The 26,183-nt window shown below is 50.0% G+C and overlaps 2 protein-coding genes across 7 annotated transcripts; one reads left to right on the top strand and one right to left on the bottom strand.

Annotated features, from left to right (window-relative positions):
• Nucleotides 1–1,333: 1,333 nt before the first annotated feature.
• Nucleotides 1,334–14,441, bottom strand: GID4 (GID complex subunit 4 homolog). Of its 2 annotated transcripts, XM_005289009.4 has the most exons (6): nt 14,111–14,441; nt 9,957–10,016; nt 8,834–8,941; nt 6,941–7,042; nt 6,073–6,203; nt 1,334–4,156 (listed from the first exon to the last, which is right to left on the bottom strand). In XM_005289009.4, exons 1-6 carry the CDS (start codon nt 14,300–14,302, stop codon nt 4,093–4,095), a joined length of 657 nt encoding a protein of 218 aa, XP_005289066.1. In that variant the 5' UTR covers nt 14,303–14,441; the 3' UTR covers nt 1,334–4,092. The 2 variants fall into 2 exon arrangements, with proteins under 2 accessions (XP_005289066.1, XP_005289067.1); XM_005289010.5 differs by lacking the exon at nt 9,957–10,016.
• A 100-nt stretch (nt 14,442–14,541) lies between these two features.
• On the top strand, nt 14,542–25,359 carry ATPAF2 (ATP synthase mitochondrial F1 complex assembly factor 2). 5 transcript variants are annotated; one of them, XM_065560201.1, is made up of 9 exons: nt 14,542–14,631; nt 14,996–15,169; nt 18,463–18,507; nt 18,930–19,075; nt 19,719–19,816; nt 21,317–21,397; nt 21,986–22,119; nt 23,696–23,811; nt 24,618–25,359. In XM_065560201.1, exons 2-9 carry the CDS (start codon nt 15,040–15,042, stop codon nt 24,753–24,755), a joined length of 888 nt encoding a protein of 295 aa, XP_065416273.1. In that variant the 5' UTR covers nt 14,542–14,631; nt 14,996–15,039; the 3' UTR covers nt 24,756–25,359. The 5 variants fall into 5 exon arrangements, with proteins under 5 accessions (XP_065416273.1, XP_065416274.1, XP_008162970.2 ...); XM_065560202.1 differs by lacking the exon at nt 18,930–19,075 and having other exon boundaries at nt 14,545–14,631; XM_008164748.4 differs by lacking the exon at nt 14,542–14,631 and having other exon boundaries at nt 14,635–15,169; nt 21,986–22,098.
• Nucleotides 25,360–26,183: the final 824 nt, after the last annotated feature.

Genomic DNA, 26,183 nt, shown 5'->3' with positions numbered 1-26,183 from the left:
TCCACCGATTATTTTCAGACAAGAGAAATAGCCACTTAGGTTGATTATATAAAGCAGTGGTGATTTTTCATTTGCACAGTAGATAAAAGAACAGACGGAGCATTTAAATAATTAGCACTTAAGCAGATACATCAAAGCCACTCCACAAAACTCTTCTTACCCTAGTCTAGCAAAGAGGAACGTGCTTTTTATACAGACTAACACTGATGGTTACTAGAGGAAAAAAGTTGATTCTGTATTATCTATTGGGGGAATGCCACAAAATGGTAACAAATCCTACCTCCTTTCCTCATGCACCAAGGTCAAAATATATACTCTGGCTGTAATTACCATAAAGACAGAACCTGTAGCAAAAGTACAGACTGAGCATGCCAGGAAAGTTGGTTACAAATGTAACTAGTTCGATTGTTGCTTACAATACTAGGCCCATTTAGATTTAGACTGGCCAAACATTAACCCCCATGTGTATAAGTAGCCCATTGTCAGATGTGTCCTTCAAACGACATAGCTGAACTCCAATAGGATATGGCTATATGAGAACTAGCCTGATTGTAAATGCATTAAAATTAAGTCTTTTTTAACTGCTAAGGGTTTAGATGGTATCCCATTAACATTTGGATTTAGTCACAAAGCTCTGAAACTTTAAACAAGATGCCATGGTGGGGGGAAAACCAGCATTTGTCCGAAAGTGACCATGGCTCCAAGAAGACAATCTGTTAGCACCTCTCCCCACAACCACTAAAGAAACAGCAAATGCAAACAGATTGATACGGTTATACTAGTCAGCAAACATGACTCCATTCCTAAGCCACACAAAAAACCTTCCAGGCTTTCCAGGAAAGGAAAAAAAAATATATATATATATATAAGCCAGAACAGCAAGATATGTAAACTAACCACAGCTAATTTTCCTGTAGTGGCCATGTTCCAGGTTTGATGTGTGGAGCTGTAAGAAGTGTGCTGTCAGTACTGTATCTTTAAGGCCTGGACCACTGTGTTTGGGAGGAGTCAGCAGACTTTTCACTGCCAGTCAGCCATTGTTGCTTTGAGAAAGAAGCCCAGAAAGGAGGGGGCTTAGGTGCAGGTACTTAGAAGCTCTATATAAAGCTAACAATAGGGAAGAGTTTTAAAGAGAACTTTCTCACTATGATAATTTGATTGTTAGCTTATTTTCTGCTTGCCATCCTATTCCAATTAAAGCCAGGGTAATTCACTTCAGACAATCAGTGGCTTATTGGATTCTCCAGCCATAAAGCTTGATCAGCAAGATGCAACTTGCTGTTCCTATAAAACAAGAATTGCTTTGATTTACAAACACACAAACAAGCGGTCCTTAAAATACATTTCTTTTTAATTTGGACGTTGATAGCTCTGCAAAATACTTCTCCCAGTCCCTGTTCCACAATTAATCATAAATATACTCAGACTCTGCACCCACGTTAGGGTGTTTTTTTTTTTAAACTTTCACAAGACTCAAAGACCCACCCTCCCACTTACTCTCCCCAAGAAGTCTCACCTTGTTAGTTTTCTTTCACCACAATGCAATATAATTAAGAGTATTTCCTCTTAGCTTAAACAGTTTCAGAAGAAAAAAAACCCAAGCAAATCAAGGCTTTAGAGAATAAAAGCTTCTCCTTTTCTGAATGTAAGACAATCCTTTTAAAAAAAAATTCATTCCTTTGCAACTTTTGGATTTCAGCTGAAATATGCTTTATGTGAGGGGGAAGAGCCCCTTCTGTCCCAAATCCCTCTCAAAAACATCAAGTCTCAGTGGTTTAGGGAACACATTAGGAGAGCTTCCTGATTATAAGATGACCCAAGGGACCTCCTGCAACCCGGTTTCTGCATGTGGCCACCACAATGTTTAAAGTTAAAGCCTAACCATAATTGTCACAAAAATGTCATCGTGATGGGTTGGGTATCAGTGACAATATTGCACACCGCTCCAGAGGCACAGAAACCACTAACAGATTAAAAGTATTTGCACATTTCATTTTTGTTAAAAGGGTCTAAGGAGGCGTCACCGCAGATGGGCCTGATCAGTTTTAGTTTGGAAAACAGAGAAAAATGCTCCATTCATATTTTGTGGCCACAACCGCCTTTTCCGAAATAAGACAAACCCCTCACAGTACACAGGAGTGAGCCAGCAGCCCCTGTACTGCCAAGGTGCCTTATTCAAGTCATTGTGTCATCAGAATAGTGGACCTAGACAAGACACCTCTCTCACCCACCCTGTCCTCTGGCTGTTATCGGAGATCATTTCAGCATTTGTCTTCTAGCCATTTTTTAACTCCATTGTTGCTGTCCATCAAGACCTACAAGAAGTTAAGTTCCCTCATCCTTCACCTTTTTTAATACACCAGGTGGTTTCCCATCTAACCTTTAAGATGGAAACCTACTCTTTGCCTGGTTAGGCAACTTTTCCCAAATGTGTCTTGAACATGGGTTTACAGCTAGGATAAATAGGGCCACAGGACTTTGACTATTATGTCACCGAGCAAATTAAACCGGTTCCTTTTTTTAAGCAAAATAAACCAAGTCCCCAATGTGGAATATACAAAGTGAGCCCACTGAGACCTGAATGCTTTCCCATTAAGGCTTAACCTATCAACTCAGCCTCTGCAAAATACAATACGGACACTGTGAAAAGGAAAAAAGTTAGTTAAAAAAACAACTTCACACTCCATAAGTGAAGGGCTTTGCTTTTTGATTGCAAGTGGCAAACATTCTTTAAAAATGATTTGCTCTGTTGGTACAAATCTCCCTGTTCTTAATAGCTTTTTTTTTTTTTTAAATAAAACAGCCAGAAAAAGGCAAGGTAAGTTGTCTCACAAAAGCCCTGCACGCATAGAGTATCATATTAAATATACAACTGATGCCAACTTTTAAAATGTCTTAAAAAAACCTCCCCACACACAGACACGCACACACTTTGGCACACAAGCCTTAAGTTATTTCACTTGAACGTTTCAAAGTTGTAGGACAGCCACTGTTCTTTTTGTTGTTGTTTTCGTTTTGCCTGGTATAAAGGTATCAAGCAGTGATGTTGGTGGAGCACGAAAAGTAGGTACAAATGCTAAACAGTTCACTAGCAGCATTTCTGCAATGCTGCTAAACACTTGTACCAGGACGATTTTTCCAAAGCTGCTGGTTGATTACATACATATATATATAAAAAACTAACAGACATTCACTGTTTTCAATGTGAAAACAGTAAAATGTAATTCTGAATAATTGTGCATTTGCCATAGGGTCCTTGGGAAGAGGAACCATAAAAATATTTTTTTTTGTTATTAAAAGTCTTTTTTATTTTTTTACCCTTAAGTAAAGAGCAAATATACACTTAGTAAGCAGAGCTCAGATCCACTTCTACTGAGGGCCTGGAAGTCTTTACATTTAATCTATTCCCCGTGGCATATCAAGACAAAGGAACCGCTTGCAGCTCAGAAGTGGCTAGCGTTCCTGAGAGATCTGCAGCTCCGGCTAACCTCATTAGCCAGTATGAGCTGGAGATTCATTAGGTCTTCAAGACTTGTCTGTCTCAGCCAAATGCTTCTGTAGTGGACTCTGCAGATCAGCAGTTCTCTCCGCTAGGCCAAGCCTCGCTAATGCAGCGACACGCCCAGGCTCTGGAAGCGGCCGAGCTGTCAGACAGAGCGACAAATGTGAACGGCCGCAGTTCTTTGTATTTCAACCCATACTAGGATGTAACATGAAACCATAAGTGCTGAGCTTATGTTTTCTTATTACTCAGAGGAGAAGGTGTTGATTCCAGCTAGGGCCAAACTTCCAGAAGGGGGTCGGGAGGAATTTCAGTGATAAAGAAACTAGCTGTGCAAAAAGAAAGTGCATTTAAAGGTAGCTTTAAAACCAGATTAAAGATCAAATTGCCACTTGGCGGGAGGGAGACTCCAGCTCCTGCAGCCACGCTCCTTGGGTCGGATGGGCTGACATTCATGCTTTCTTTCACAAGTCCGTTGGGCAGAAGAGAAGCGCGTGTCCCCCCCACTCCGACAGGGACACATCTCTCGTGGCAGATCACGCTCTCTCCTGCCCGGGGTTCTTTTCACTTGGTATCATTCTGTCCGCCTGTCATCGGAACTCATAGATGGGTGCACTGTGCTCAGGGACATGAGTTAGATTCAGAGACTGATACCTGAGAGGAAGGAAAAACAGGGACGATAATGACAAGACATAATGAGCCATTTCCCCTTCCGACCTTTCCCTGAGCTCTGCGTCTGTTCATCTGGTTACACTTTAGGATCTGACCATTCGACTTCAGAACGAACGCAAGCTCTAAAACCTGCCTCTTCGATTTAATCCGGATTGTCAGCCCCAGCACTTTGGATTGGCTACAGCTGGTTGTATTTTGCGGCAATTCACAAAACACTTTTAAATTAACGTCTGACACATTCAGAAAAAGCTGCACCCGCATCAAAGGCTCTCAAACTCTTAGACCGTTCCATTCATCGCTGTGCAGACGTCCCACCCGTTCACAATCACCTACCAGCTCTGGCCGTTGCTTACTTTCCTAATATTGCTAAAAATACAGGGCTAGTAGCCTTTTCAAGCTATCTAGCAAAGGAGAGCCAGCACCCTAGGCCTTGCCTGCTCACCATGGGTCCGTGGCAGAGGCTCTGCAGACTGGGATGAAATGAATGAAACCTGACTGAAGGTTGTAACAGCAGAACTGTTAGCTACGAGAACACTCTTCGCTCTCTTTTCAGAGGGCCCTTGCCTGCCTCCTCCACAGATGCCTGCTTTGCAGTTGGTCCTACCCAGGGCAGATGCAGAATGTTGGGTGCATGGAAGCTCAAGTCAGAGGAGATGAGCAGAACAAGTAGTACAGGGGAGGCCAATCCTGGAGTGGCAAAACTGTATTGCTGTCCCCCGCCTCTTTTACCCTAGCATGGGAGAGGCTTGTGACTTGCTAGTGCGGAGGACACAATCTTACCGAGCCCACAGGCAGCCTCCGCCCCACTGCTCAGGAGAGCACCTTACTCTGCACCTTGCTAGAAGCACGGTGCACCAAGGCCGTAGCAGCGCAGCAAAGGCATGGCCAGCAGTTTGGCTCTGGAAAGAGCCTCTTGCACGGTGGTTCCTCCATTCCTTCCCCATGAACTACAGAGATTTCGGGATAGTAAAGATGGAGGGGGGCTAGCTGTTCAGGAAGCCCGCACCTGCTGTATGCGTGGAATTACTGAAGGCGTCAAGTTAGCAGCTACTCACCACAAGGCTTGATGTCAGTTATTGGGATGGTGTTACCAAGATGGGGATATTAATAGAAGGGCAGCTCTATAGCCAGTCAGAAAACCCTATTCACAGTATCTAACAGTGCCCCCAAAGCCTCAGCATCGAGCAAGAGCCAAGTCCAGGAGGCAGCCATGAGCCCATGACTTTGACCTGCTGGTGAGCCCTGCAACTAAGTGGGCATCAGCACACCATGCTAACAGGGCACGCGGGGAAGGGAAAACATCCCGAAAGGCAATCCTGAAGAGGTTAAAAGTGAATCGCCAGCATCACAGAGACAGTATTTTAATCTCAAGATGCCAAGTGTTCTTCGCTACGCCATCATGTGTAACACAAGTCATGGCTTCCTCTCAACAGCGGGCAGCTGAAGAATGAGGTCACTCGGGTAGCATACAGCAAGTATGATGCCAGACAAGCAGAAGGAGGGAAAGAAAAGCTTTTGACATGTAGCAATAGTATTTGGCAGCAATTCACCAACAGCTGCCTGACCTCTCCACTTCAGATCTTCTAACCTTGATTTTACTGTGCTCCGTGGCTAGTGACAGGTATGTGAACGGGCAGAGCTGTCAGACAGAGCGACAAACGTGACACCACTTTTGGTGCTGGCACCTACAGCTGACCTAACCACACACCGTGTAGAAACTCTCTCTCCATGCGAGCCTGAGTTTCAGATGCCAGGGGCTGTGAGTAGGGCTGGTGGAAGATTGTTCTTTCAGTAGCACAGTAAGGTCCTACATCCAATCCCAGGGCTGTGAAGTGACAGAGGAGCCCAGACACTGCCAGCATCCTTCAGCCTGTAGAAGGGAAGGAAGCTCCCCTTACCATTCTGAACTCCTGTGGTAGTAATAGCCCTCTATAGATGCTGCAGACTTCTGGAAGCTGATGTAATAAAACCCAGCAAAGGAAGCACCGCTGATGTCTTTGATCGTGTGATCTGGGACTAGGAACTGCTCCTGCACAAAAGGTAACAAGGGTTTGTATTTAAAATGGATTTGAACCTTTGCCTCCTGGAAGTCCTGGGGTGCAGATTTGCACTTGTTATAAGTCAGAGGGGTCGAGCCCTGGAAACTGAACAGAGAAAGATGTCAAGTGAGTATTTCATAGCTGTGAACTCATTTTAGTCATCCCAGCATGGACCAAAGGGACTATTCAGCATGTATATAGTGACCATTGTACCCTTTCACAAGATCTCCACTACAACGGTCTTAAAGGGACACTGTCCATTTGCAACCCAATCTGTTTTAAAGAACACATTAGAAGTCGTTTCAGCTCTTTCACCTGCTAATTTGTGGTTTGACAATCAAATTTTCCTATTTTTAAAGAAAGCGATTTTCTCCCACTGTAACAGCATGAAAGACCCACATAAATGGGAGGCAACAGACTTAGCTACCCAGTGGAAACAATGAAATTGACTATACAATGTGTCAAAACCACACAGCCAAAAAAGTCTCTCTTATTGCTTCCAGCTACCTACATGTGTTGAGTGGTGCAGAATAACGCGACAGAAGTGCCATTTTTAAGATGTTTATGTCTCTCTCAAGCAAGGAGGGATAAATCCTTAGCGTTGCTACAGAGACACCCTTCCCGGAATTTCATTCTGTATGCAGCGCCCATGTGTTTCATGTTCTAAGTGTTGGCAGTTTCAGACCAGCTGGCTGGGGGACACACATCTACAGGGAGTTTTTTTTACCTTCCACCTCATGAAGACGTAGTCCCCGTTCTTCAAATCCTCGTAATCAAAATCATCCGAGTTAAATGTTTTCGCATATTGGTAAAAGGCCTGGAATTTCCCCTGAAAGCACAGGAAAAACAAAAATCAATTCCTAGAGCACAGCCCACTTTCAGTTAGCAGAATTTATGAAGGGAAGAACGTGTTACCAGGTAAGAGACTCTGGGAACCGTGCCCTGCCTTGTCAGGAATGGGAAATGGATGATCCAGTAGGATTTTTGGTTTTTATCTCCAAGTTTGGCAATTTATGATTTCTAAGCTATTGCATCACAGATCCAAGCTAGACTAGCTAGCCAACTTGCCTTGATCCAGGGCAGGCATCCATATCAAAAGCCACCACTGCTACTGGGCCCTCTGCTGGCAAGTCACAGCAGAGGCACTAGGGATGGAATCTGAACTCCCCGTGTTCTCTCCAGAGGTGGCTGAAGATCGTACCCCTACAGCTACTCCTCCTGTAACTGTTCTGTTGTTAAAGCAGTGGCCCCAAAACTTTTCAGGATCGCCTACCCCCCCAGCCAGAGATGGGAGTGGGGCTACAGCTCCCAGGGTGGGGGGAGGATCGTGTACAGGGGTAAGGGGAATGAGGCTGGGGGTGGGAGCGGGGCCGCGGCCTGCGGGCAGGGCAGGGCTGCATGGCGCTCCCTCCCTGCCCCCTTTGTGGGCTGGCCCGGGCCCTGCCGCACCACCTCTGAATATTTCTCCAAGCCTGCAAGAGGGGCCTGCCCCACAGTTTGGGGGACCTCTGTATTAAAGGTTCTCAGTTTCCAGGACTGTCAAGCCAGCACCTTTCACCAACAATCGAGAACATTTTTAATGTTAAGGACAAAACTCAAAAATACTTGACTGCAGAAATCCAACCTCCCTTCATCCCTCCCTACAGGGGAGAGAGGGCTCCAATGTCTAAGGCCTGCCACAGTTTGTGAAATGACTTCAATCAACCTACAAGTGAGACTCTGGGGTATAACCAGCTTCGGCTGCGAAACACACAGCCGCTCCTTATACTCGCTGGGTAGAGACATGCAACTCACTGCGGTGAAGATGGGAAGGGATTGGTGCCCAAGAGAGGTACACCACCATACATGTGAAATCCACCCTCAGTGAGGAGAGAGAAGCCCCCCCACACAGGAGAAATCCCCTAGCCTGCCTCTCCCTCAGCACAAGTACTATGTTCCATTAGGAACCGAGAGGCAGAAATTCCTCCTACTCAACAGGTATCTGTGTTGGTCTCTTCCACTCCACTCCACTCCCCCTAGGCCCTACTCCAGATGTGGTCCCATCAGCCAGAAGATCATTATCATTCGTTCTCAGGAACAGATCAGAGATTTTGGCTGGCAGCACTTGTAAAGTCTGCAAAGAAATCCTCCAGCCAAGTCAGGGAAGATCAGAACTGACATTCTTGATCTAGGGGCTTGTCTACACGGGTGATTCTTGCATGGACGTAGCAGCACAGATGTCACTGCACTGCTGGAAATCACTAGTGCGGCACTTGGGTAAAGAGCGACTTGTGCCAGAGGAGCTTCCCCCAGTTTCAAACCAGCTGAGTCATGCTGGTGCCAGTCACTTTTTTCACCAGTACAGAGTGTCCGTACTGGTGCAGCAACATCAGTGGAGCTACATTAGTAGGAATGAAAAAAAAGGAAAGGAAAGGAAAGAATCCCTATGGGAGAAAGCGACCAGGAGAAAAGCCTAAGGAGAGAACTTTTCAGGCTGTCTTTGTATATCAACAACAAAGATACACCACAACAAAGCCTTAATTGTTTCTTTTTTTAAAAAACATTTGCACATCCCTTTTAAACAGTTAACATGTTTGGGGTGGTTTTAGATCTGTAGTTGGTTGCCAAAATGTTTAATTACCCAGTGTTTACGATCGACGTCTTCATCCGCATCCCATTTCCGCGTTAAGAAGGGGTGTTTTTTACTGATTATTTCCCCTTCAAAGAAAGTGGTAAGGGTCGGGTATTCCTAGGAGGAGGGTAAAAAAAGATTAAAGAATTTTGCCAACAACAAAACAAAAAACTGGGCCCTGTATAGGAGAGGAGACACACTCAGATACTGGCTAGCATTTCAGCAAACAATGACACGTCAGCACCAACCCCCCACAAAGTGGTCGGAGAGTTCGATCTGATGTCCCCCTCTCTCTGCTTTGCACCTTACTTTATCCCGTTCCAGACACTCCGAATGGGATGCCCCTTCCCATCTCTCTCCCATAGCCCATTTCTTCCATTCATCTCTCCTACACTGGTCCCCTTGCCCGCAATCTGTCTGCTGACTCCCCACACCTTTAATTTGCTCCTTGAGAAGGGATCAGAGGCTATGGTGAAATTAAAGAAAACGGTGACAGATCAGCCAAAGACATACAGAAGAATTAGGCTGGATGGGCTTCCCTTGCTCACATACGTTGAAGCTATGATCTACTTGAGTTCCCCTGTGTGGAAACTCTCAGCGATCTCTACAACAGCGGTGAGCCATCGCGTATCATCAGCTGAAATAAGGAGCCTGTGTCAGGAGAAGCTTGTGAGGAAAGGAATGCAGAGGTAGAAAGAAACCTGACAATCTGCATGTTAAACCAGTCGTCTTGCTGAATATGCCTGAGAGGTCAGCTGTTAATACAGGCAGGTCCTACATGAAAGGTGTGGAAAGAAGAACTTCAGGAAGATCTGGCTTGTCTGGAGGTTTGGGGCAACAAAGATACACGCACAACCAATTAACTGGTGATGGCAAAGTCAGGTCCGCTTCAGCTCAGCCCTTACAGTGCTGCTATCAAGTTAAAACAATTTTTAATTAAGTTGCTACAAAACCATTTATATTTGGTTTACACTGTGTAAAAAAAACAAAGGAAAGGGATTAAGGTACCCAACAGTCTTCTTAATTATGGGCTCAACCTCACAGACCTTCATACCTTTAGCCAGAAATTGGAGCAGAGGCTGCCCTTCACTCCCATGCAGTATAGAAAAGGAGTTTAGTAACACGTGCTCACCTCTGTAAGGCCTTTAATCTTCAAGTATCCACAAAGATAGGAGTTTTCCATATCCACATGCTAGGACAGAGAGCACAAAATCTGTAAGTGTGTGTATCCAGGGACAAGATACCCAAGTTGGCCCAATGGACTTTGGTCTCAGCTCTGTTAAGGATGGTACAGAACTGCATTGCCCAGCTTTGTTCATAGGTCATTCACGTTGATCACACAGTGGTATCTGGACTCAGGAGAGAATCCTTTAGAGGTATCCACTTTACCTTTTTTGCAAGCGGGCTGGGGAATGTCTCATGTGCTTTCAACTAATTAATAATACGTTCTACTTGTATAGCACCTTTTTACCCAAGGATCTCAAAATGTTTTACAAAGATGGGTAAGCATCCCCGTTTTACAGAAGGGGAAGTTGAGTTGGAAGTGAAGTGATTTGCCCAATGTCACAGCACATCAACAGAGCCAGATCTCCTGATTTGTCTGTCACCTGCTCTAACCACATGCTACCAGCAATCTAGACATCTGCAAGTGACAAGAAGGGAGGGAACATTCTCAAACAATCAGATCTTTCTCCCTCGCCACCAGAAATTCTGGTTTCATCCTTGGCTTTGATGGTGACTGTTAGTAAATCTATCTCTCGTCACTTCCATAACGTGACCCACCCCAATGAGTTCTCTCTACTTATCTGGCACTAAGGCCTGGTCCCTTCTAAACAATCCCATCACTGCTGCACACAAGAGCCTTCTCTGGAATGTCTGCCATCCGGAAAAGTCTGCATGTACCTCTCTTCAAACTGTACCTTAACACATACCTGTCTCCCATTCCCAATGCCTTTGTTTCTCCCCCGCTTCTGACTGAATGCTCCATTTACTTGCCATGCAGTGTCTAATTACTGGGATACTTCCATTTCTAGAAACTTCTGCTCGGAAACCCACAAATCCCCAGATCAGCTCTCAAAGCCAAACGAAGAGTTTGAAAAACCCTGACATCAAAGGCAAAAATGCAGCTTTCCCATCTGTAGCTAATTAAGTGCCAATAGTTCACTGTGCTTATGCAGAATAATTGTAGTGAACTCCGCCCCTCAGATGACATGCAAAACATCAGAGTTGAAGCTAAAAGGCTGGGTATTCTTTGGGCGGAAGAAGAGCTGTAAGGAAGCTGATCTGCCATAGGAGGACTCCGTTCCAGGTACTCTTGTGCTGTTGACAACTGTAGCACTGTATGGGAAGGTTGACAGTGTGGTTTAAATGCTACTCGTGTCTGCTGACCTTAGGACTTTGACATCGTTCCACAACACTGACCAATGTGTCAGGCTTCATCATAGCTCTCATGATATAAACCACCAGATCTTTTGCAATCCAGCTGGAAACAGAGCTGTAACAGGCAGCATGTTTTATAGCAAGAGCGTAGCCGGTATCTGGCTTGCCACTTATACACGACCCTACATCTCGCCAGCCCTGCCCAAAGTGATCATGCCAGTGCCTACAACTAAAAATAAAGCACGGAGAAACAATCACTCTAAACAGGAATGGGAGGGTTGCAGAGACAAGTGCTCATTTAAAGAGATCCCTGGAGCACAGCTGGGCCCAACAGCTGCTCTTGCTACACTCTCTTCCAGGACTGATTGCTTCGGTTTGCTCTGACCCCCGGTCTACACTTACAATTTATCAACCTCACTGAGGGCTGTGAAAGAATCACACCTGAGCACCGTAGTTAAGCTAACCTAGTTCCCAGTGTAGAAGCAGCCAGGCTGACAGAAGAATTCTTCTGTTGACTTAGGCTGTGTCTACACTTAAACCACTACAGTGGCATGCTGCACTGCTTCAGTGTAGACCCTCACTACAGCGATGGGAGGGTTCAATCCCCTTCCCTGAGTGTCCATTGACCGAGCACTGGGGGTTTGGTCAGCTTAACTACATCGCTCAGGGGTGTGGATTTTTCACACCCCTAAGCAACACAGCTGGGTCGACCTAACTTTTACTGTAGACTTGGCCTCAGCTACTCCTGCCCGCAGAGGTGGATGAACTATCGCAACAGAAAACACCCGAGCGTCACAGTAGGAAGGCCCACACTATGGCACAAACGGCATAGCTGCACGCTGGAGCAGATGTGGCCGTCGTTCCCTTGTCAGCGTGAGATCCAAAGGCTTCAGAGCCAGGAACTAGACATGCAGGGATGGTGAATCTCAGGGCTGGAGAGCTGAAGTCCCAGGGTGAGCCCCTGAGGGCCAAACCACCTGTGGTGGCTGGAAAACCTGATGTCTGGGGCATCTTACACCCAGATGACTAGTAGCAAGTAGTTTCCTCCCCAGCCCTCCTGATGCAGGCTGGCCTGGATTGCAACTACCCACTCAGCCTATTACTCACCCACTCAGCCAATCCCAGCTGCTTGCTTTTTCTTCTTCCACTGAAGCTGAGGGACAAGCCCCCAGACTAGCAAAGGGTTTTGTCCATTTACTATGTTCTCCATGAAGGATGAGGGGGAGACATCATTTGCTGAGGAGATTTGCTCTAGCTCATGCAGGGGCAATCTGGGGTGGGGGCCTGGTGGGTCCCTAGAGAGGTCTCCCCTGCCTCGCCCAGCTCAGAGGCTGTTCTTGTCAGTATTACAGCTGCCCTTGTGTTGCAGGCCTGGATTGGGGGATCCACCTGCATCACCGCCACCTCGCAGGTGCTGCTGGCCCAAGGTACATTTAGAGCCATGAAGGCCTTCCCAGGATGGGAAGGGTCTCTAACCTCCCCTGGACGTCCACCTCACAGGCACTGATCTCTGAGAATGAAGTGTTCTACAAGTAGGGTGACCAGATGTCCCGATTTTATAGGGACAGTCCCGATTTTGGGGTCTTTTTCTTATATAGGCTCCTATTACCCCCCACCCCCTGTCCTGGTTTTTCACATTTGCTGTCTGGTCACCCTACCTACAGGCAGGGGACCCCCATGCAGAGGTCTCAGGAGGCAGCAAGTCCTGATCTGAGGGAAGGGGTGCCCTGGGGGGAGGGTGGGGTGCGTGTGTGTTTTGGGGACAATGTAGATCCCAGTCTCTGCTAGAGAAGGTATGCAAGGGAAGGGGGCCCATGTGGAGATCTCAGGGAGCGGGGGTCCCAATCTAAGAGAGGGAGGTATTTTAAGAGCAGATATTGCATGTATTGGATCCTCATCTCTGTGAAATGGGGGGATTAGGGAAAGAGGTCTCCATGGGGTGGTCTTTGGGGGAGGGTCCTCAGGGGGAAGTGGGTACCTGGACTCCGGGGGGGCTGAGGTGCATGGGGGTCCAGACTCTGGGGAACAGGCATCATTCTAGGGAGGCCCTGGTGGGGCAGGGGGTGCTCAAGAGGATCCCCAAGAGGTGCTCTAGGAGAACAGGGGGGATCTTGAGAGAAAGGCCCTAAGAGGCAATACAGGGAGAGTACTGGGGTGGATCCCGGGCAGGAATGGGTGCTCAGGAGGGTCCATGGGAGGCACTCTAGAATGGATTGAGGGGCCCCAGAAGGGAGGATCCCAAGGGGCACTCTAGGGGGAGGTCTCTGGGAGGGGAGCAGAGGATGCTCTAGGGGGGACCCCCATGGGGAGGACCTCAGAGGTGCTCTGGGGGATCCCAGGGAGGGGTCACTCTAGGGGAACCCAGGGAAGGACCCCAGAAGGGGGAAGGGATGCTCTAGGATGTCCCCAGAGAAGGGGTGCTCTGGGGTCCCCAGGGGGAGGACCCCAGGAAGGGAGACAAGGGGTGCTCTGGGGATTCTTGGGGGAGGACCCTAGGAGGAAATGCAGAGGCCACTCTAGGACGGTCCCTGGGAGGGGAGCAAAGGATGCTTAAGGGGGGTCCCCAGGAGGGGGAACCTCAGAGAGGGCGCCCTGTGGGGTCCAAGGGAGGGGGGACTCTAGGGAGAGCTAGGTGAGGACCCCAGGAATGGATGCAGGGGGTACTTTAGGGGGGTCCCTAGAAGGGAGGATCTCAGGTGGGCGGGGGACGCTCTAGGGGAGTCCAGGGGAAGACCCCAGGAAGGGATACAGGGGGTGCTCTGGGGGGGTCCCGGGGAGGGGGCGCTCTAGGGGGGCCCGGGGAGGGGGTGCACTGGGGGGGTCCCCGGGGAGGGGGCACTCTAGGCGTCCCGGGGCGGTCCGGGGGGGGTCCCGAGAGGCGGGGCGGGGGATCCCCGCGGGGCTCACCTGCATCACCACCTCCACCTCGTAGGCGTTGCCCTTGCTGCGCTGCTGGCCGCGGAACTTGGCGCCGCTGTAGAGCAGGGAGGTGGCGACCCCGGGCTGCGCCGTGTTGATGGGGGGCGGCGGCACCAGGCTGGCGGCGGCCCCGCGGCCTCGGGCTCCCCCCGGGCAGCAGCACTCGCTCCGCACCGGCATCTCGGGGGGGTCCCCGGGCGCCAGCGCGACACGGGCTGCGGGGAGCCGGCCCGGCCGCCTTACCGACCCGGGAACTCGCCGGTACCCCCGCCGCCTGGCTCAGGGCCTCCCGGCGGCGCCTCCGCACATGCTGATTGGCCCAGAGGGCGCTGCGGGGGGCGGGGTGCCATTCCCATTGGTCTATTGAAGCCACGTGGGCGGCTGCAATGCCCCCTGGGACTCGTAGTTTCCTGTAGGTCCCAGTGACGGTGCACTCGGAGGGACAAACTAGCGATTATGATGCTGATTGGACGTCGGTGAGCAAGATGGCGGCGCCCAGAGGCAGAGAGGTTAGCTGAGCAGCGGGTGTGAGGGGAAGGCAGCTGTTCCGCAAGCCGCGTCCGTGCGGCCCCTACAGGGAGCGGGAGAAGGGCCTAGAGCCCTTATACACTCTATAGGGTCGTACAGGGGATCCCGTGGGGGTCTGTCTTTGGGGCCCGGTGATCCCGGCGGGGGCCTTGGGGAGCCCATCAATCCTGGCGGAGGCTCTTGGGGGGGGGGGCGTTGATCGGGGGGTTCCTCTGAGGGGGGCCGTTGATCCCGGTTGGGAGCTTTTTGTGGCGGCATTGCTCCCAGCCTGGGGTTCTTGGGGCGGGGGGAGGCGTTGATCCTGGTGGGCGGCCCCGAGTCACTAGGAGCCCAGGTCTTTAACAGGGCCAGATTGTCCCCATCGAGCTGTTGGTCGCTGCCTCCCGAGAATGTGGCGCCGTTGTCAGCGGCTGTTCTACGCCTGGCCGCCCCAGACCCCACGGCTCTGCCCGACTCCTCCCTTTGGGGGCCCCAGGCTTTCACTGCCGGGCACGGCACGGACATACACCCCGCCGACAGGTGAGGACAAAGCTGGACAGCGATCCTGCTGCACACGCGGCAAATTTCAACATGCTCACGTCCACATTGCAGGGACGTTCGTCCGTGGTGGATTTAGCCAGTCCTAAAAGCTGGCTGCAAACACAGTTTATGAGAGGGGCATGATCCCCTATTTACAGAGGAGGACTCTGGCTTGTGGGCCCCAACTGAACCTTTGTAGCAGTAGTTGCGGAGACCCGGGTATTTCAAGCCTGACAAGGAACATTTATTATTCACATATGTGCAGGGCACTGCAGAGGCAAAAGAAAACCACATCCCTGCCCCAGCTTGAAGTCTAATGCCTCATGCCTGCTGCTGTGCCTGCGTTCGGCCTCACAGATGCAGCAGTGAGCACGTGCTATCAGTTCTATTTTAGGTACTGCTATTACCTCAGTCACCACGGTAGCCGAGTACCTCACATTGTTTAATTTATTCCTTCTCACAATCCCCCTGTAAGGTTAGGCAGTGCTGTGATTCCTCACTTTGTAGACGGGGAACGGAGGGAAAGAGAAAACGAGGTCACACACAAAGTCTGTGGCAGGGCAGCGAATCAAATCCAGGTCTCCTAAGTCACAGGCTAACACCTGCACCACTAGTCCATCTTTCCTTAGTTGTAGAAGTGGCGCTTTAAACATCTTTCCCCTGTGATTTCAGTGGTTTCTACGAGGATGGTGAAATTTGACCCTTTGTTTCTCACAAGCCAAGACCCTGAACTGGCAATGAAATGCATGTCCTGGAGCCCCATTAAAACAGGACTAGGGGGTGTGTCTTGTTGCAGGATGAAGGCCTTGGGCGCATGTTTGAATAGTCCTAACAACATGGCATTCTTTAAGTCCCTTGATCCTGCAACTGGCTTGGTCTGGGCAGACGCCCTTTGCCTTCACTGGGACTCTGGAAACCCAGGGGCCTGCGTGTGCAGTCAGATGTAGGAAGGGAGCCATAGTCCAGACCCAGTAAGGACATGGGTTTGGAGAGGTAGCCCATTCTCCCTGCTTTGTGTGGGAAATGGAGCCAAGTGTCTGTCTGTCTGTCTCTGTAAGTGGTCCAGTCCTGTGTTAACACAGACTCGGATCTGGATTCACACTACAGACCCGTAGCTCCCAGTTTGGAACTTGTTTATCTGCTGTGCTCTGCATGGCCTCAAAGAGCCTGTCTTCCTATGTTCATATATTACTACATTATAAAGCCAGATGGAACCACTGTGATCATCTAGTCTGGCCTGCGTAACAAAGGCCCTAGGATTCCCTTGAATTCATTCATTAATGTCGCGTGTGGTTTTTGTTTGGAGCGGGGAATACTGTGGGTGTGACGGCTGTCAGCGCCGGGATCTAGCTGTGTTACGTGTGGGCGCAGTCAGGGAATTAGCAGGTGCCGTTCATGCCATTTAGAAGTCTAATGGTTGTGCCTGGCAACAGTGCGGGTGCCAAATGGAAACTGTTTCTAAAACTGGGGCCTGCAACCCCTAGTGGTAGATTTGCTATTGCACCAGGTGGGCTCCTGGACATAACAGGTGCAGCTGGGAGGGAGATCCTCCGTTTAAAGGCCTGGAGAAGAACAAAGAGATCAGTGCTCCCCCAGTATATTAAATTGCATGCTGCAGTATACCTGGCATCTACGTGAACACACTCAGGACATGGCTTCGTGCGTTGTGGGCAATGCTCCTGGATCCAGCCAGAGGGCATTCAGGGCAGGATGACAGGCTAGCTTGTTGCTGTAATTTAGGGGCTATTCTAGACTCAGGCACATCATTGGCTTCCGTCTGAAATCACACCCGAGGGAGCCGTTTTAAAAGCTGGCTGGATATTGGTGACCCACCTAAGCTACATGGGAGTTGTTGCTCCTGCTGATTGGAGTTGCTGCATCACTCCAGCAGGTGGAACAGCTTTGACCAGCTGAGCAAAGGTCCTGACAGGTCACATAACTTTTGTTTCCAAGACAGTGTCCAGAGAGCTGGTCGACTGACCCAGAGCTAGTTTAATATTCAGTCGCAAAGAGGGGCTTCGGTGGTAGGGATTGCACCAGCATGTATTCCAGGCCTGCTCTGTGCCCTGGGGTCTCACATCTCTTTAATATTATCATCTGTCATGTTTATTACAATAGTACCTATGGGCCAATCAAGGGTGGGCCCCCACTGTGCAAGGTGCTGGACATACACAGAGTAGCAGATGGTCCCTGCCCCAAAGAGTTGACAGCCTAATTAGACCAGACAGATGTGAGTGGGGCAGGTAGAAGAGTCAAGCAGAGTGGACACTGGGGTGACAGCAAATGACATGTTAGTGCCACGTTTTGTTTGTTATTGTTTTGTTTTTTTGTGGTGGGTTTAGTTAGGAATGGATCAGCTAACTGGAGAGAAAAGGGCAGGGCAGGGGAGAAGAGGGGCCAGTGTGGAGAGAAACAGGTGAAGAGACTGGGAGAGCAGGTTGGAGCAAACAGCTGATCAGCACTGGCACAGACAGTCCAGTCAAAATTGCTGCGAATTCTCTGAGTGTCCTGCTTCGGCTTTTCCTGCCCTGATCAGCTGGAGTCTCTGGCTCCTCCTCCCTACAGGTGTCCCCCCAAGGCCACCTGGTGTGAGGGAGGAGAAGCAGCACCTGGTCCTAGTGCCTCCAGAGTAAACCGCATTTGAGAGCTGTATGTAGAAAAAGATCTGGAGTGCGTAATAGGCCAACACCGTATTCCTCTGTTGAAATACACAGGACACGGATTGCTTTTAGGAGGGAGGGAGTCGAAGAATGGTGCTATAAGTTGGGTGTCTTCCTTCTACCTGGGCACAGTTGGGGCTTAGAAAGTGGGTGGGGGGAGGGGTTAAAACTAGAATGGATGCCCCAGATGCATCCCTGGGGTGACTCTTTGGCTTCAAGGGGCTCACAGCAGGGCTGAGCCGGACGCGTTACTAAGCCAAATAAGCCATAACACACCCGTCGATGTCATGCCCATTGCTTTGCGTATGGGTGCCACACAACAGGCATGAGACTACAGCTGGGCCTGGCGTGCTAGAGGGAAGCAGCTGCTCTGCTTAAAGAGGGGCCCCTGGTTCATGGTGAGGCCTCTCCCAGGACAGGCCTCGCACCAAAGCTCTGAGGCAGGTCCAGAGGGACTCGGGCACATGGGCTTGTGTAGAGGGACTCTGAACCAGCAAGGGAGGGAGGCCAGCTGTGCCATGCTCAGCACTGCCGAGGAGAGCCGGCATGTCAGATCCGCAGTGGGCGGGGATGAGGAGAGGGGCTTGACTGTCATTCTCGCTGCTTTCTGAGTGGATGTCATTTCCCCCCCAGAAAGGAAGAGGTTTTACCAGAACGTTAGCATCTCCCAAGGCGAAGGTGAGTGCTTCCGCCAGGAGTCTGGCGGGGTGTCCACACATGGCCCTTTGTGTGAAAACCGGGCACAGGGAAGGGTGGTTATGGAACGCAGGCCCTGCCTACCGGCGGATGCTGGCCAGGCCTGGAAACCAGATCTTGAGAGCCAGCTTTGTCACAAACCTGGTTTGCCCTTTCCCCATTGGCTGGCAAAACCATGGGAAGGGAAATGGCTTCCAAGAATGGAAATTCTTTTCTGGTAGAGCGGGGCCCCCAAGCCCTTCAGTGGGGAGACTCCTGGCCCAGGTGTATCACTGGCCTTGCCCGGGGATGAGTTTGCCCCCTTCAGCTTAATCTCTGAATCTGCCCCCTGCCTGGGGGTTGCACGTGGATCCCTCGTGTGCTTTACCCTGGAATCCCGCTGGGTTTCTAACCTGATCCCCCAGGTGGCTTTGAAATAAACCTGGACCACAGGAAGCTGAAAACGCCCCAGGCCAAACTCTTCACTGTCCCCAGCGAGGCCCTGGCTATTGCTGTTGCTACGGAATGGGATTCCCAGCAGGACACCATCAAGTCCTACACCATGCATCTGGTGAGCGCCGTGGGCTTTGGTGGAAGGGGAGCCCCAAGGTGGGAAGGAATCTAACAAGTGGTTTTGCTGGGGCCATTGCTATGGACAGCCTCATCTTGGATAAAGGTGGAGCATAGCCTGCTGGGAGTTGTAGTCTGTGCGGGCCCCATCTCTGAGCTAAATACATAAACTAGATTGATGTATAAAGGAGCTGAGTCTAGTAATTTTTTTTATACTTTCTTGGCTTTTGCCTGACCCACAGTGCTGGGGCAAAGCATGCCTCACCCGTTAGTAGCTATTGGGTCTAGCCCCAGGATGAAAAACTGCCCCCTAACATGGGCCAAACTCCCATGTGGATGGGACCTGACTCGCAGCTGGAAATGCTTCTCATCCAGATTCTTTTACCTCAAGGCCTCCAGCATGCTCCCGTCCTGTCACTGCTCACAGGAGCACTGTGTTTGTGGGCCTGATCCAAAGCTGGGAAGATTCCCATCGCCTCCAGTGGGCTTGGACTCATTCACCTCCCGGGCTAGGTTTTGCATCACTATCCCTTAATCTGTCGCTAGCACAATAAGGATTCTTCAGCTGTTGTCTGGGACCTTGTAAAATCAGAGCTGCCGCCTCCCCAGGACTCTGCCTGGTGTAATTGCCTTTTGTTTTGCAGACCACATTGTGCAACACAGTTTTGGACAACCCATCTCAGCGAAACAAAGATCAGCTAATCAGAGCAGCTGTGAAGTTCCTGGAGACAGATACTGTCTGGTAGGAAACTGAATGGACTTGCAATTCACTAGGGAAACCTCTGGCTTAGAAGCCAGGCCAGTCTCATTGCATTATTATGGGTTATTACATTTTCCAGCTGGGCAGACCGGAAGGGTGACTAGAGGTTTGGAAACACATTAAGCTGGGTGACTGGTTGGCACAAGTACAGCCTTTGGGACAGACGCCCTGGCTTGAACAATGCATCTGCCCTTCTCTTTCTGTAGTGGTACAGCCCTGGCAATGACCCCAGTGTGTAGTACATCCCCTTGAGCCTAGTAGCCAGTGTGGATCAGAGGACAGGCCCCTTCTGAAAGGGGACCAGCACAGAGCCACTCCTTAGGGGTAGAGGAGCAGAACTCACTCATAGTGTCAACATACTGCCACCCCTTCTCCCCCAAGCTCACAAACCCCAGGGAGATTTCACCACCTGCAAGGGGGGGCCAGTTCAGCCCTGGCGTGATGGGGTTCAGCTCCATTGAGACTTTGCCCTAGGCCTGAATTGCTCCCCACAAGATGTTGCTGTCTGTAAGAATTTGGCAGTGCAAGAGTCTTGGATTTAGCTATAAGGAGCATGGCAGTTTCCGTGCTCGGCCTTAACACCTGGTTTGCTCTAGAATTCCTTTCTATTGTATTTTATTTTTTCACTGAACCCATCGGCCTGCCCTGTTGAACTCCAGGAGCTCCGACCAAGGGATCGGAACTGTCTTTGAAAACTGCAAAGAAAAACTTGTGGCGCCGAGTCTCTGAGCCCAGGTCAATTGACTTGGGCTCTTGCTGTCGTGTAGACATTCGGGCTGGACCGTGGGCTCTGAGACCCTCCCCCCTTGCCAGATTTTGTGGAAGTGTTTTTTTAAAACAGATCGCTAACAAGTTTGTGCTTCAGGGGTCAGTGCCCCTACTCTGACCACTGGACAGCACTTAATCCCGCTGCTGATTTAGGGCCTGATCCAGTGTGCACTGAGGTTGACTGCTGGCCCATTTGGTAGCAGACAAGTCAGTGGCCTTCCCTGTGCCTCGGTTTCCCCATCTGTAAAACTGACTCATCTTTAGTCAAAGTGCTTTGCGGCCTGTGGCTGCAGAGGTCTCTCGTGGTGTGAAGCAGAGCTGTAGGCTGGCACTCCAGTGGGCTGTGAACAGCCCCCACAGTTATGTCAGGAGGGCACAGGCACAGACCTGGAATTGATATCACAGCATCAGGCCCTAAATTTGGGCAGGGCTGTTGGAGCAGCATCCCTCCATACAGGGATCAAGAGCTGGCTGGTTGTCTGTCCAGCAGAGGGCTCTGGATCTGGGGGAGGGTCATCAATGGAAGCTCTTCCTTTCCTTAGCCGGCAGCATCTGCTCACTTGCAGGTTATGGTCGGTACCTGCTCTTCAAATACTGGGCTCCCCTTGCCGCCCCCGAAACAGGCTTAGCTGCCCGGTGGGTTTGCTCCACGTACTGCGTGAAGAAGGCCAGTGATTTGTCAGTGAAGGCTGTTTTCTTGTTGCAATGGTCTAGCTACAAGGTGGAGGAGCCAGCCGGCCTAGTAGAACTGCAGAAGAATGAATGGGATCCCATGATCGAGTGGGCTGAGAAAAGGTAAGAAGTCAAAGACTTTTCCCTTCTTGTTGCTAGCTGCCCTCTCTGTGGTATTCCAAGGGTGCTCATCACTGCACTATCCGAAAACCAATCATGCTGGTGACAGTTTAGTTCACGAGGTAGCCTGGGGCCAGCCCGTTGGGCCATGGAAAGAGGCACTGTGGGGTACTGAGGAGGCTTTGGAGGGCAGAGACTGTACCTAAGGGGTGTCAAGTCTCCAGCAGCGAGGAGCTGCTGTTGGCCAGTCTCCAGCGTGATGTCTTGGTGACCCCTTCACGGTGTTTCTCAGCCCATTGAGGAGAAAGGGAATTAGGCTTGTAAATTCCATAAGCAAGACCAGATGTTGCTGCACATGCAACATTGCACTGACTGGCTCTGTGAATGAATTAGAGCGGTGCAGTGTGGGTAGGAAATGTCCCCACATAGACCCCGAGGGGAAAAAGCAGGTATAACCCCAGCTGACATCCGTAAGGGCCGTATCTGCTTACGCCAGGGCTAAATTTAGCCAGAGGCTTGCTTCATAATGATACTGAGGCTCACGTGCCTCCATGACCAATCGTTTGTCTGGTACCATCTAACTCATTCCAGGTACAACGTGGAGATCGGCTCCTCTACTAGCATCCTGGGACCCAACATCCCAGCCAGGACCAAAGACACTTTCACCAGCCATTTGGCATCTTACAACACGTGGGCACTGCAAGGTACTGAGGACGACTTATCTGGTGTGTCCGTCCCTCCAGGGTACACGAAGCACCGTTCGCATATATGCCTTTTCCTCTCAGAGCAGTAACCAGCACAACAAAAACGTTTTGGGGAAGGAAGGGAGACTTGAAATCAGTGGGGGAAAACAAAGGGGGATTGTAGTTTAAAAGAAATAAATCCAAGCTAGACTTTTAGCTCTAGCTCTGTATGGCAGGGGGTCTCTCTTCACTGTACAGGGTCTTGTTGTATTAGGCCCTGATTCTCTCAGAACTACTGACATCTATTTTTTTCCTCAACATGACATTTTCAGGTGATTTCGGTCCAAAATGTAGGCTCTGTTACCAAGAAAAGAGGTTTGAAACCCCAAGTGCACAGAAACGATTTTATGGTTTCGTGACTTCCCACCCCCAGTAAATGAAAACCCCTTGAGTTTAGATTTAAAATGTAAGAGCTGTGGTTATTGGCAGCCCAGCTGTTCTACTCTTGTGCAACTGAACGAGATCCAGAAAGTGAATGTGACTGGAAACGAAGGTGAAACTAACTAATCAGTTCTCATTGCTCATCCTCCTTGAAGCGCAAGATGCGAATAAACAGCAAAAATGGTGAAAAGTGCCCAAGACTTTAAAAATTCTTTCAGGTCAATGGTAAATATTTTAAAATGGATTTTTACCCCGACACATCCCCTCTTTATTCCTTGTGTCATTCTCCTTTCAAAATAAAGATGTTTTAAACAAAGTAGACTAGAAACCCACCGGAATCCCTGGCTACCTCGTCAGAAGACAATGAGAGACACCGAATTCCTAGTAGAAAAGTGTGCTCCCTGTTCTGATTTCAGGGCCTCCAATCCTTCCTGCAAACATTTCTGATCACCTTTTGTTTACAGCTTCTGTTTGGGGTAAGGTCAGGGGTGCTTCTTTTAGTTGGTATTTTGGCACGTCTGTCTTCAGCTGGGGAAAGCAAGGCCCCAGGCCCCAGCTGTTATATTCCTGGGCAGTCAGTTGACTATTGATCCCAAATCTGGCCTTGACTCTAGCTGATCACTTAGCTTCGATTGAGCATGATTCATGCTGCTTTGTCTCCCCGCTTTGCCCTGTACATGGGCCTGATTGTCAGTGGTGCTCAGCACCTCCAGCTGTCACAAATGCTCATCATCTCTGCAGATCAGGCCCCTTTTTCTCTCTCTCCCTCTCCTAGACGGTTGTGTGTGTTCTCTGATCTCATCCCCAGCTCTTTAGCGGTAAGAGGTGAGCTCTGCCATCCTGCAGAAGGGAATCCTTCCACATTTGTATCCAGTGGTGTGGCGTTATTACGTTATAAGGGTGTGTTTCAGAATGAGAGAAAGCGGTTTGCAGTCAGAGATGCAGCCATTTGCATCAAAGTAACAATGGATCCTGATTAGCAACAGAAATTTCATGTGTTTATTAACTGTGGACTTGACTCTGTAGAGTGCATTGATCCAAGGTGTGGGGGATCATCTACCCGTCTGATCCTGCTGAACATGTTATGCCTGGGCTGCACCTTCAGAAGGTGTGAAGATGCCGATGTGATTTTGTATAACTAACTGTGGTTCATGTTTGATATTTTCCCCCCTCCCAGGTATAGAATATGTGATTGCCCAGTTGAAATCTCTGATTCTGTCCATGGGAGTGATTGACAGACACATTCCGGTAGAAAAAGCCGTGCTGCTGTCTCGCCTGGAGGAAGAATACCAGGTAAATTATGTTCCAGAGCAACCCTATCATTCAAATAGCGATAATCTTAGCATGACAAGTGATCTCCCAGCACAAACGACTGGCCACAGAACTGCCTGCTATTACAGGAAGAACAGGAGTACTTGTGGCACCTTAGAGACTAACAAATTTATTAGAGCATAAGCTTTCGTGGGCTACAACCCACTTGTGCCACAAGTACTCCTGTTCTTTTTGAGGAGACAGACTAACACGGCTGCTACCCTGAAACCTGCTATTACAGGAGACGTTCACTCCACCAGGCTGCCTCTGGTCAATATGGTTTGAGTGTTCAGCCAAGTCACGTGATGAACAGCCAAAGGCGCTCTGAGTCCAACCTGCTGAGGGCTTTGGATTTCTTTCGCAGAAATTGGACTGCTGCTTTTCGGCCCTCCTCCAACCCACAGTGCAAAGCCCAAGGATGGTCTTTATTCTGTGTATTGGCCAGGCCTAAGCACTTTGCCAAGGACTAAGTTAACGCTAATGTGATTATTGTGAACAGAAAAAGCTCTGTCCTTGCACAAAACCATCCTTGACCCAAAGTCCAGTGAAGTTAATGGAAGTCTGATTTGAATGAGCTTTGGATCAGGCCCTAATACGTTGCCTTCTATAGCCCCTTTCACTTGAGGTCTCCGAGCGCTGGGCAGGCACTGGTTAGTGAGGCTTTAGTGCCACTCCTGGGAGGTATTATCTCTGTTTTACAGACAGGAAAATGGAGGCCAAGAAGTGCTGAAGTCCAAACCCCTTTCTAACGAACTTTTGAGTGAGCTGCTTGTTCTCTCTTCTCTCAGATCCAGCGGTGGGGCAACGTGGAGTGGGCCCACGACTATGACCTGTACGAGCTGCGTGCCCGCACGGCCGCCGGGACCCTCTTTGCTCACCTTTGTTCAGAGAGCTCGACTGTAAAACACAAGCTGCTGCAGGACTGAGGCTCTGGGGAGCGACGCGACAGGCAGAGCCGGAGAATGCCCAGTACAGATTACAAATGCAGCCGGGTGGATTCGAGCCACTGGCCGGCAATCAGCGCCTGCCAGCATGGTGACTTAGCACTGAGAGGGCCATGACTTTATGATGATTCCTAGCGGAGGCATTTCTTCCCTAGCTTGGCTGGTGCTGGAGGATGCCAGTGACTCTCAGCAGCCCTGACTTTTGTTACAAAGGAAGTACAGTCTGAGCTCCCTTCAGCCCCAATTAAATGCCCTGTCCCTGGCCGTTGCCACAGGCTGCAGCTCAGCCAGTGTTTATGATCACTCAGAGGGGTAGCTAGTCTACATTCTACCCTCCAAGGCTCCCAGCCGTGGGGCCAGCAGCCTGGCAAAAGGGCTTCGGTAAGGCTAGGCACACACTCCAGCATAGGTCCCGTCTTGGCATCTGCCTGCCCATGGCCCACGTTTGTTGCTAAAATCCAAAGTCATATCCTTGGAGACAAGACCCAGCTGTACCTGTTCCTCACCCAGTAATGTGCTTCTGCCCCTGTGCAAAGCTGGGCTCAATCCCAGTTTGATTAAAGGCGTCTCCTGCTAGATACCGGAAGCCAGTGCGTGTGGTCAGTTATTTTGTACTTCCCCACCGCACTGTGGGATGTGCGCTGCCTCTCTGCCCAAGACAGCAGCAGAGCCATCACTGATTGACAGCTGTCTGCTTCCTCGCCCGCAGGCTTCGTCTGAGGATCTCCATGCTCAGTGCTCTGTCGCAAGCACCGGCTCGCCCGCCGAGGACTGGACAGGAGCTCCCCCTTGTCTTTGGACTAATTCTAACTCCCCAACTGTCTGAGGCCCTGATCCTGCAATGGCTTATGCACATGCTCAACGCTGAACTCGGAGCAAACCCACTGACTTCAGTGGGACTCCTAATGCATAATATGTATTGAGCAGGCACGTATGAGTTGTGGGATCAATGCCTATGCCTCACCAACCAAGCCTGTGCTGCAAAGTTCTGATCTCACCTGCCTCTCTCCCCCAAGTTCAGGGGTGTTTGGCCCCTGGGCTTTCATTTAGGCCTGTCTCTGAAGACTTCAGACTCTTAAAGGAAAAGAAAATGTCAGCTGGGCAGTTGTTATGCAACCTCCTATGAGCACGATCACCCCTGGAATCCTCATTTAGAATCCGCTTCGTTTCCAGTTAACACTTGGGGGAAATCAGTAGCGCCAGCACTTTCATAAGTGACCACAGACTGGGGGCCCCTTCATTTCTGGGTGCCCAACTACACGTGTAGAGCTTGACCTTCCAGAGGGGCTGAGCACTCGCAGATCCCATTGATTTCAGTTGGAGCCACGAGTGCTCAGCTCTGCCGAAAAGCCGGAGCCCGTGTGCAGCCAGTCAGGGCTGTTTCTCAGTGCCCAGGCGTGGGGTTAGCAA

Source organism: Chrysemys picta, chromosome 10 (genome assembly GCF_011386835.1).
Source record: "Chrysemys picta bellii isolate R12L10 chromosome 10, ASM1138683v2, whole genome shotgun sequence".
NCBI classification, from domain to species: domain Eukaryota; kingdom Metazoa; phylum Chordata; order Testudines; family Emydidae; genus Chrysemys; species Chrysemys picta.
The sequence above is the reverse complement of the archived record's forward strand: the minus strand, read 5'-3'. Positions and strand labels throughout refer to the sequence as shown.